Source organism: Prosopis cineraria, unplaced genomic scaffold, assembly GCF_029017545.1.
Source record: "Prosopis cineraria cultivar Desert tree isolate PC_DT_omini unplaced genomic scaffold, ASM2901754v1 PC14, whole genome shotgun sequence".
Lineage (NCBI taxonomy): Eukaryota > Viridiplantae > Streptophyta > Magnoliopsida > Fabales > Fabaceae > Prosopis > Prosopis cineraria.
The window spans coordinates 22,175,618-22,187,598 of NW_026555345.1; the positions used below are offsets into that span (position 1 = coordinate 22,175,618).

Below are 11,981 nucleotides of genomic sequence, written 5' to 3' on the forward strand. Positions count from 1 at the left end.
TCTTTCTTTTTCAAATTCTCACCCGTAATTTTTTTTCCTTTTTTATAATTACCAAAATAATGAGAAATTTTTCAATGGAACATTTTCCATTATGATTTTCTATATATTAAAATGCGAACTGGCTTAATGAATACAACTGATCAAAAAAAGAAATTTAAATTTAATTTAATATGAATTTATCTCAATTCTTTCAAAAAAAAAGAATTTATCTCAAATTTTAAAATGTCATAAAAACTCAATATTTCTCAAAGATATTTAGTTTACTATTTTCCATCTCAAGTCCAACAAATTAATTTATTTTTAATTTTTTGATTTCAATCTTCACATTATGCAACAACCACAAAGGGAGGAGATTGACAGGCCTCATGTCTCCATCCTCGTTTTGCCTCAGCGCTAATTAATGAATATTAATTTAGTTGATAAAGATTCAATTCATGATCCATAAAATTATGAGTTAATTCAAATCCTGCTATTAATATGTTTTATGAAGACCTTATTGAAAGATAATTTGTAAATACTTTATTGGAATCTAACTAAACATTTTTTAAAAAATATAATTTTAAATCCTTATAATTTATTTGAATTTTATTACAGATCCTTACATTTTTTTTTTCAGTACTCTACATCCCTTCACCTTTTTCTTTTCCGATGTTCTATCCCTCCCTAGAGCACTAGGAAAAAAAAAAAAAGTACCTGAAACACCAAACAAAAAATGTATTAATCTATAATAAAATTCGGACAAAATATAATAATTTAAAGTCATATTTTTTCAACTTTTTCTTTTACATATAAAAAAGCCACTAGTATTATAACGAACATGGATTTACTTGTTAAAAATGTGAATAATGGCCACTAAGCTTGTAATCTAGTGATGTGAAGTTCGTTCTTATTGATGACAGGTCACGAGTGCCATCTTCAAAAGCGTTTAACATGTCTTGTATACTGAAAAAATGTAACTCGTGATTACAAGGACTTGTTTTCAAATCTTTGCTTTTCATGTCTCATCGGAATAGGTAAAATGTAATTTAATTATATTTATAGAAACATTATTTAATGAAAAAAAAGTAATTTATTTCATATTCTCAATTTTAATTAACAAATATAAATTACTTGTGTATAAAATTATATGTACATTTGAATAATATATAATTTAATTCAATTCTGCTCAATTTTATAACGAGGAATAAAAGGTACTGGGTAATCATGCGGCGGAAGGACTAGAAAATCAGTGAGAATTGCTGGAAAACTGGATAAGAGATAGGTTTATACTTGTAAATTACTTCTTCTATGATGATCATAATTATAAGCCCTCACTGGGATATCGAAAGAGAAAATTAAAAAAAAATACAAAGCTAAAAACTTTAGATGACATGTTCATTGTATTATAGGCGCCTAACAATAACTGGCAGCTGTTGTTCGCCGCCGCCGCCGCCGCCGCCGCCGGGACCTTCACATGACATTGCAACTTGAGGTATTCTCGTCGCTGAAGAAGTGGGTGTAGGAATCTTGTGGAGGAGGAGGGGGGTATGGGTATGGATATTGCTGAGGATACATGTGGTTGACGGCCGGCGGTGGTGGCGTGTACATCAGCGGTTGGAATCTCTGGTCGTTCCCACCTGCCATTGCCATTGCTCTCTGCTGGTTCATCATCGCCGCCATGTACTGCTGCTGCTGCTGCTGCTGCTGCAGCTGGAATGGGTTTCCCGGCATGACTTCTGGACCTGCTCCTTGGAAGTACCCTCCAGGGCCAACGCCGGCTCCTGCTGCGGCGGCGGCGTTCATATTGGTTGCTGGGAGGCCTTGGACCGCTGGAATGTTGCCCATCGGACCCATCGACATGTTCATGTTACCCATAGAACCCAGGTTGCCTCTGCCGATACCAGGATGATGACCGCCCATGGGGTTCATAGCTTGAACACCTCCAGCCATCGGATTTCCCTTTTTGCCCCCGTTTCCATTATTATTTCCAGGATTGCCTCCACCGCCTCCACCGCCATTCTTGTTACCGTTGTTCCCGGTTTTACCATCCGGCATTCCCCCACCGTTTTTGCCGCCGTTGTTCTTGTTGCCTCCGCCTTGATTCTGATTGTTCCCTCCACCTCCTCCGCCGCCGCCTTTCTTACCGCCATTCCCACCACCCATGCCTGGCATTTGGATCGGCATCGGTCCGCCTCCGCCTCCGCCGCCTCCTTTGTTCATGTTGCCTGCGGCATTTGCGTTTTTCAGAGCATTCAGGAGCTGCTGCTGCTGATTCCCATTCATCATGCCGTTCATCATCATCATGGGAGCGCCATTCCCCATGGGAGGAGGCCCTTTCATCTTGTTAAGAGGAACGCGAGGGTCATCGATTTCATCATCAGATTCACCATCATCAGAGTACTCATCATCGAACTCGTCGTCGTCAATCTCATCGTCCGAACAATAATTATCCTCAGGCAAATTGAACTTGACAGCCTTGGGATTTGGGTTCTGTTGAGCCGGCAGTTGTATGTCCTTGAATTGAATAGGCTGTTTCTGATCTTGAAGCCCCTTCATCATCTGTTGCCATTGCTGCTGAAGAAACTGCTGTTGCTGAGGATTCGGCGGTTGCTGGTGGCCACCCTTGGGCTGGTTGTTTCCGCCGCCTTTCTGCTGACCCTTGTTTCCGCCACCGCCTTTTCCACCGTGGTCGAGTTGCATGTTCTTCATCTGGTTGGCAAGCTGGCTCTGGTTATTGTTGTTGTTCTTATTGTTATTGTTATTGCCTGCTTTTGAAGCACCCCACGGCTCTGCATGCTTCCCAGATTTCAAAAGCTTCTTGATGAGAATCTTTGGGTCCACATTCCGATTCCCAGAGACGGTAACCTTGCCTTGTTCTGAGTCTATCTCAGCAGTATAGACCCCTGTAGAGAATTTTAACAATAATAAATCAGCAAATCAGATCATGGATTTTCAAGATACGGGAAGCCAAAAAACGAAATCTTTCTCAGAATAAATGTGTGTAAATGAAGACAGATTAATTTTATCGGATGTACCATCGATTTTGCGCAACACTTTCTTCACTTTTTGCTTACATCCATCGCAGTGTATGTTCACTTTAAGAACACATGTCTGCATGCACAAGCAATCCCAGAATCCAACACGGTAATTAGTTATTGAAAGTAAAAGAGAAACAAGATAACTAAGGGAAGAAGAAAAAGGAACGAGAGAGAAGGGGGGGGGGAGAGGAAAATACAGTACTTGGATCTTTGTAATCTCCTCTTTATTCATCTCTTAGGACCGAATGGAAGCAGAGGAAGTCACAGCGAAAGAAGGGACAGAGAGAGGACTAAATAGATCTGAGAAAATGGATAGAGCAGAGAAGCCAGATAAGACAACTCAGAGGAAGCTGTTAATGAGTAAGCTTATAGCAGTGAGCCAGTGACGTGAAGTTCATTCTTATGAGTAACAGGTCCCCAGTCCAATCTTCAAGTGTTTCACTTGTCCTGCATACTTCAAAAATATAATGTGATTAGAAGGATTTGTTTTTTAAATCTTGCCATTCAAGTCTCATGGTAATAGATAGAATGTAATTAATTATTTTTAGAAACATTATTAAATGAAAATATGTACTTTATTTTATATTCTCAATCTCAATTTTAATTAACAAATATAAATTACTTATGAATAAAATTACACACACACATATATAATTTAATTCTGCTCAATTTTATTATGAGGAATAAAAGGTACTGGGAATTTACTGGGTATTAAAATCACAAAGAGAATTACCGTAAAACCGGACCAGACAGGGTTGAAGGTCCGGTCTGAAAATACTTCGGATGAGACCTTGCGACCAAGGGCCATGTTGTCATCTTTTTTATTATTTTTTATTTTTTATTTTATTGCCATTGATGAAGAGATGAGCGAGAGAAGGTGAGGAACCATTTACCAAGGCACATGTTTGTACCGTCAAATTCGTGGGGTTAAAAACAAATCAAACCAGTTATCTCAAAAACAATCGCATCAGTATAGTTCTATAAGGAAATCAATTTCAGCTGATGGATCTCATTTGAAACCATCAACGCGGCCACGGTAAAATCAACAGAAATGAAGGGAGAAGGACCACCCGAAGATAGATAAAAAATGAGAGAGGAAGGAGCACACAAATCTACAGTGAGGATGATGAACAAACAGATCACAGCAGGGAGGAAAAATGACGGATCGGCGGCAATCTCTCACCTATAACAAGGAAAAATCACGGATTCGCTGCAATCTCTCAGCTGTAACAGGAGCGATGGGCTTTCACTCTGTGAATCATGGCTGAGATCAGTGGATCTGAATGAGAGTAAAGCCGCCACAACCTCTCCATTGTTCAGTTCATCGCGGTAACGATTAACAACCAGCGTCGGCGGCACAATGAAGTTGTATTTCATACAGTGGCTCAAAGCCGACAACAACACACATTTCTCATCATGGCTCTTCAACTATGTTCGGCGGAGGGTGAAAGGTAAAAGACGAAATGTTTAATGGAGCATGAGGGTGAAGAATGGGGGAGATAAGGCCTTGTTTGGATATTTGCTGCTTAAGAAAAACACATCACCCAAAAAGATCCTCTCAAATCTAACAGAAAGACGAAGGTCCACCACAGCTAAACGTGCGCGGCGTCGCAGCTTAGCAGGATCCCAGTGATGAGGATGGAATCCGCTGCTTTGGCGCTCAGGTGGAACTCCGATGATCTGATGATGTGATGGGTTTTTATTTTCTGTTTACATCTGAATCCGATAAAAATTTATTTAAACATCATATTATTTGTTGAATTTAATAAAAATATAATAAGAATAATTTAAATGTATTTTCACGAATTAGCCAAGTATGGCCTGAACGAGCACTTTTGGGTATTTGGGTTTTGGGAGTGGGTGAGGGAATCCTGGGGCCCACATTCATCAGACAAGGACTGCGTGATTAGATGGGTGTATGAATGCGGGGAGGGCCCCACCCTGATCATGATCATCATGTGATCCTATGCATGGGCCCCACACTCCCCGTTTGATCATGACACTCCAGCCTCACCGAAATTCCGCCACAAAGTGTCAACGCCGTTGGATCTCCTTGTCTCTTTCTTTCTCCCGTCCTATTCCCAATTTACGTTTTCAAGTTTCCCCTTTTAAAAAAAAAAAAAAATTATTTTCATTTAAGAAAATATCTAAGTTTATTCAAGTGATTTGTCACTCATTTGTCTAATATACCTGACTGGTGTCATGTTACTACCAACAGAAAACATTAGATCCTATTAAAATTCTGTTTAGTTCTGTGTTAACAATCATCTATAATTATTAACATGTTTTAATTTCATATTACTCCAAAATCTAGTACGTAATATCATGTACTTTCTAAAAGCTCTGCTCCATCTCTAAAATGTTTAAATGGACAAGATGTTAAGTAATTTTTATAACTTTTTACACGAGAGTATATCCTTATAATAATTGTAGGTGAGATCTTAAAACCTCAACTACTAAAAAAGTGTTTAATTAGAGAGGACAAGAGGGATCTTGCCCTCTCCCCCTATTTAGTTTGAAAAATTGAAGAGGAGGGGATGAAATTTTTTTAAAAAAATCTCTCCTTCAATCCCCCAAAAACTTTCCCTCCAAATTGAGAGGATCGGGAGAAAAGAGGTAAAATCTTTCATATCCTAACTAATGTATTCTTTGTAATAAGTTTAAAACATATAAATGTACCTATCAAATATCTTAATGCTAATCACATGAGGGGTAAAATTGTTTGTATATAATTATTTTTTCTCCCCTCTCCTCTTGAACTAAATAAAGTAACATCAAACCCTTTCCCTTTCATCTCCTTCCTTTCTTTTGAACCAAACACACCTTTAACCTCACTCCCTCATGATCTTATTGTTATGCGTGCCATTTCACAATCATTATATATTATCAATTATTATTATTATTTTATTTAATTAAAATATACATTTAGTCCTTTAACTTTACACAAAATTTCATTTTAATCCCATAATTTTATAAATTATCTTTTTAATCATTTAATCCTAACACTATTAGTTTTATCTCAACAAATTTTTATATTAAACCTTCAAATATTAATAAAACATTCTCAAATATTGACATATTAAGTTTTTTTTTTAAAAATAATAATAATTGACACACATAAAAATCATTCAAAACTAATAATATTAGGATTAAAGGATTAAAAAAATAATTTATAAAATTAAAGACTAAATTAAAACCTTATATAAAGTCAGACAATTAAATATATACTTTAAATTATTATTATTATTATTATTATTATTATTGTGCACAGCAAGCAAGCAAGCAAGGGGGACATTCGGCTGGTGATAGGAGGGAAATGAGCTCAGGGGTGAAGAAGATGCTTATGTTGCTTTCTCCTTTGTCTCCATTTTTTTTCTTATGGAAAATGTTTTATTCCTATTTTAAACATTATAATGGCATAGACTACATTCCAACCAAGTCTCATCCTCTTCTTTCTCCCCATAAAACTTTTTTCCCCGTAATTTTTTAACTTGTAAATTACTTCTTCTATGGTAATAATCATAATTATAAAACCTAATTGGGATATTAAAAGAGAAAATTGAAAACATACAAAACTAAAAACTTTAATTGACTTGTTCATTGTATCATAAAGGCTTAACTTAAAGCTAGATACTTCCAATAACTAGACTGCCACCATTGCCTGCTGCTGTTCACCACCACCAACAATCAGTCAACCACTACAGTTATCGTCCTTAAGACCTTCACATGACACTGCAACTTGAGGTGTTCTCATCGTTGAAGAAGTTTGTGTAGGGATCTTGTGAAGGAGGGGGGTATATGTATGGGTGTTGCTGAGGGTACATGTAGTTGACAGCTGGTGGTGGCCAAGCATATGTCATTGGCTGGAATCTTTGATCGTTCCCTCCTGCCATTCCCAATGCTCTCTGCTGGTTTATCATCGCCGCCATATATTGTTGCTGTTGCGGCTGGAATGGGTTTCCTAACATGGCTTCTGGACATGCTCCTTGGAAGTATCCTTTGGGGATACTACTAGCTCCTGTAGTGACAGTAGTGTTCATGTTAGTTATTGGGAGGGCTTGGATAGTTGAAATGTTGCCCATTGGACCTATTGACATGTTCGTGTTACCTATAGGACCAAGGTTGCCTCTGCCCATACCAGGATTATAACCACCCATTGGGTTCACAACTTGAACACCTCCAACCATTGGATTTTCCATTTTGCAAATGTTTTCATTGTTATTTCCAAGATTTCTCTCACAAGCTCCATTACTATTCTTGTTAACATTAATCTCGTTTTGACCCTTTGGCATCCCTCCATTGCCATTTTTGCTGTTGTTGTTCTTATTGCCTCTACCTTCATTTTGATTGTTCCCTCCGCCACCTTTACCACCACTTTTGTTATAGCTATTCTCACCACCTATACTTGGCATTTGGACCAACATTGGTCTTCCTCTACCTACACTACCATTACCTTTCTTCCCATTGCCTACAACATTTGCATTTTTTAAAGCATTCAAAAGCTGTTGTTGTTGATTTTCATTTATCATGTCATTTGTCATCATCATGGGAGCACCATTAGCCATAGGAAGTGGCCCTTTCATCTTGTTCAGAGGAACATGGGGGTCATCAATTTCATCATCCAACTCATCATCATCATCATCAAAGTTCTCATTATCAAACTTGTCATCATTAAACTCATCATCTGAACAATCATTCTCCTCAGGCAAATTGAACTTGACAGCCTTGGGATTTGGGTTTTGTTGAATTGGCAATTTCATATCCTTCAATTGAACAGGTACCTTCTGATCTTGACGCCCCTTCATTATTTGAAGTTGTTGCAATTGCTGCTGAAGAATTTCTTGTTGCTGTTGTTGAGGATTTGGTGGTTGCTGGTGGCTACCCTTGGGCTGGTTGTCTGCTCCACCACCTTTTCCACCATTTTCAAGTTGCATATTCTTCTTTTGATTGGCAAGCTGGTTTTGATTGTTGTTGTTGTTCTTGTTGTTATTGTTATTGCCCACTTTTGGAGCACCCCATAACTCTGCATGCTTCCCAGATTTCAAAAGCTTCTTAATGAGAATATTTGGTTCAACATTCCCAGAGACGGTAACCTTGCCTTGTTCTAAATCTATCTCAGTAGTAAATACCCCTACAAAGAATTTCAACAATAATAAATCAGTAAATCAAATCATTAATTTTCAAGATATTAGAAACCCAAAAAAATATTTTTGAGAATAAATGCGTGTAAATGAAGAGAAATCAATTATTATAAGATGTACCATCAATTTTGCGTAATACTTTCTTTACTTTATGCTTACATCCATCGCAATGCATATTCACTTTAAGAACATATTTCTGCATACACAAGTAATCCCAAAATCAAGCATAAAAAAATTTATTATTGAAAGTGAAAGATAAAGAAACATGATAACTAAGGGAAGAAAAAGGAAGGGGAAGATATTGGGTGGAAAATACAGTACCTGAATCTTTGCAATCTCCTCTTTATCCATCTCTTAAGACCTAATGAAAGCAGAGGAAGTCACAATGAGGAAAGAGATTAAGAGAGGACTAAATAAATATGAGAGAATGGATAGAGTAGATAAACCAAATGAGACAGCTCAGAGGAAGCTGTTGGGTATGTTACTTCTAGTTTTGGTTTTGTGGTTTTAAAATCAAACACATAAAAAAAGACAAACAAAAAAAAAGGATTGAGGGTATTTGAGTAGAAGGGTAGAGAGGGGGCGACAGAGAATCCTAATGACAAATGCTCAAACTTGGAGGGGGACAAAGAAAGAAGGGTGGATTGAAATACTATAGGTGTATACGTCTACAACCCAAACATTACACATATTTGAGGCGGAGAGAGAGAGAGAGGATGAAGGAGAATGGTGATGGAGCAAGCTTTGAGTTCATCTTTTCAGAGGATTTATTTATTGAGAGTTATTGAGTGTGGCTATGGCTCATCTATGAGACACTTTGTAACTCCCCTACAATTTAACCCCATCCATGTGGGTTATTTGGCTTGGCTAAGAATCCACCTTTTTGTTTAACCTTGAAAAATTTTCTTACTCTCTCTTCATTGGATTATTTATGATTGTCAAATCTTATGTGGGCAAGGAGGTAAATTCAACTTGGTATTAATCTCTAAGGTTCATTATACTTTAGCCAGATATGCTACATCTGGATGTTAACATAGGGCTAAATTCTTGATAGTTGTCGCTATGCATGGTCAATTGAAAAGTGAGATAAACATTGATTGGATAATCCTACTCATCAATATGTCAAATAGGTTCCTTTCTTTCATGTATCTCCCTTTTTAACAAAACTAGGGGCTGAAAACATTGAACCAATAGATGCAAATTTCCCAATTCAAATTGGTTCATGAATATATAATAAAGTTTCATAAATAATCAAAGCTAATAGCCATAAGTGAATCAAATACTATTATTGCATTGTCAATGAAAAATGAAGATAAACAGTGATTGAATGGTATGACTTGGAACAATGTGCAAAATAGGTTTTACTACTTCTTTCATCACTCTCTTTAATAAACTAGGGGCTGAGAGAAAAACTTAACATGTATAATACCATTGGATATTAACTTGGAGCAGCATTCTTTGGCTATTGCTTGGTCTATTGAAAAGTGAGATAAATTGTGATTGGATGATCCTACTCATCAATATGTCAGTTAGGTTCCTTTTCGTCTTCTATCTCCCTTTTAACAAAACCAGGGACTAAAAACATTGAACCAACAAATTCAATTTTCCCAGTTCAAATCGGTTCATGAATATATAATAAAGTTTAATAAAATAGTCAAAGTTACTATCTATAAGAGAATCAAATACTATTATTACATTGTCAATTAAAAATGAAGATAAACAGTAATTAGATAGTATGACTTGGATCAATGTGCCAAATAGGTTTTACAACTTCTTTCATCCCTCTCCTTAACAAATTAGGGGCTCAAAGAAAAACTTAACATGTATAATACCACTTGATCTAATTAACAGCTATTGCTTGGTCCATTAAAAGGCAAGATAAATTGTGATTGATGATCTCACTCATCATTATGTCAGATAGGTTCCTTTCCTTCTTCTATCTTCCGTTTTAACAAAACCAAGGGCTGAAAACACTAAATCGAAAAAAAAAATCAATTTTCCCAGTTCAAATTAATTCATAAATATATATAATAAAGGTTCACAAAATAGTCAAACTTAATATCTATAAGTGAATCAAATATTAATATTGCATTGTTTGTTCAAAATAAAGATAAAAAATGATTGGATGGTGTGACTTGGATTAATGTGTCAAATAGGTGTCACTCCTTCTTTCATCTCTCTCCTTAATAAACTAGGGGTTGAAAGAAAAACTTAATATGGTATAATATAACTGGATATTAATTTAGGGCTATTCTTTACCGCTATTCTTTGATCCATTGAAAAGTGAGATAAACTGTGATTGAATGGTCTTACTCATTAATATGTTAGGTAGGTTCCTTTCCTTTTTCTTTTCTCCCCCTTTCACAAAACTTAGGGCTAAAAATACTAAACCAAGAATTTAATTTTCCTAATTAAAATTGGTTCATGAATATATGATAAAGTTTCATAAAATAGTCAAAGTTAATATCTATAAGTGAATCAAATTGGATAGTATGGCTTGGATTAATGTGTCAAATAGGTTTCACTACTTCTTTCATCTGGCTCCTTAATAAACTAGGGGCTAAGATAAAAAACTTGACTTGATATAATGTCACTGGATTTTAATATAGGGTTGCATCCTTTGCCATCGTCATTGAAAAGTGATATAAATTGTGATTGGATGATTCTACTTATCAATATGTCAAATAAGTTCTATTCTTTCTTCTACCTCCCTTTAACAAAACCAAAGACTGGAAACACTAAACGAGAAAATTTAATTTTTCCAATTCAAATTGGTTCATGAATATATAATAAAGTTACATAAAATAGTCAAAGTTAATATCTACAAGTGAATCAAATAATATTATTTTATTGTCAGTTAAAAATGAAGATAAATAGTGATTGGTTGGCATGACTTGGATTAATGTGTCAAATAGAAACTACTACTATCATCTCCGTCCTTATAATAAACTAGGGATTGAGAGTGAAACTTAACATGGTATAATATCACTGTATTTTAATCTAGGGCTGCATTCTTTATTGTTGTGGCATGGTCATTGAAAAGTGAGATAAACAAAGATTAAATGTTCCTACTCATCAATATGCCAGATGGGTTCCATTCCTTCTTTTATCTCCCTCTTTAGCAAACATAGGGTTTGAAAATACTAAATCCGCAAGTTCAAACTTCCAAATCTAGAATAAAAATCCATTGATTCAAGGTCAGCTCCAATTCAAGTTGTTCATGAATAGATAACAAAGACACATAAAATAGTCAAAATTAATATCCATACGTGAATCAAATACTCATTGTGAGTTAGGAATAAAGATAAAAAATAATTGGATATTTGACTTGGATTAATGTATCAACTAAGTTTCACTTCTTTCAGCTTTCTCCTTAATAAATTAGGGATGAGAGGAAAACTTCATTGTATAATATTGCTGAATCTTAACCTAGGATTTGAAAACAGTGAACCAAAAAAAAATCAATTTTTCCAATCCAAATTTGTTAATGAATATATAATAAAGTTACATACCTTCATCGAAGTTAATATCCATAAATGAATCAAATTCTATTATTGCATGATTTTAAATAGGGTCAATTTAGAGTTGGGTATTTAATTCCTTAGTTGAGGCATAATCAACTTTGAAAAGAGATAAACAATAATCGGGCGATCCTACTTTGATCCACCTATTAACTAGGCCACATTTTGTCTTTAATAAACCATAGGTAGAAAAAATAACTTATCTATCTAATTCAATTTTATCAATGAATCATGTCATGCAATATAATAAATAATGGTTCAAAATGATAAAATATTTTCATCATTAGTACCGATGCAAAGCA

The 11,981-nt window shown here is 35.5% G+C and overlaps 2 protein-coding genes across 3 annotated transcripts; both read right to left on the reverse strand.

The window, feature by feature from the left end:
- Positions 1–1,262: 1,262 nt before the first annotated feature.
- On the reverse strand, positions 1,263–4,528 carry LOC129293758 (heavy metal-associated isoprenylated plant protein 32-like). 2 transcript variants are annotated; one of them, XM_054931860.1, is made up of 4 exons: positions 4,201–4,528; positions 3,220–3,464; positions 3,015–3,090; positions 1,263–2,882 (listed from the first exon to the last, which is right to left on the reverse strand). In XM_054931860.1, the coding sequence occupies exons 2-4, from the start codon at positions 3,247–3,249 to the stop codon at positions 1,450–1,452; spliced, it is 1,539 nt and encodes a 512-aa protein (XP_054787835.1). In that variant the 5' UTR covers positions 3,250–3,464; positions 4,201–4,528; the 3' UTR covers positions 1,263–1,449. The 2 variants fall into 2 exon arrangements, with proteins under 2 accessions (XP_054787835.1, XP_054787836.1); XM_054931861.1 differs by having other exon boundaries at positions 3,220–3,471.
- A 2,211-nt stretch (positions 4,529–6,739) lies between these two features.
- LOC129292364 (heavy metal-associated isoprenylated plant protein 32-like) lies at positions 6,740–8,509 on the reverse strand. Its single transcript, XM_054929930.1, has 3 exons — positions 8,480–8,509; positions 8,279–8,354; positions 6,740–8,148 (listed from the first exon to the last, which is right to left on the reverse strand). The coding sequence occupies exons 1-3, from the start codon at positions 8,507–8,509 to the stop codon at positions 6,740–6,742; spliced, it is 1,515 nt and encodes a 504-aa protein (XP_054785905.1).
- Positions 8,510–11,981: the final 3,472 nt, after the last annotated feature.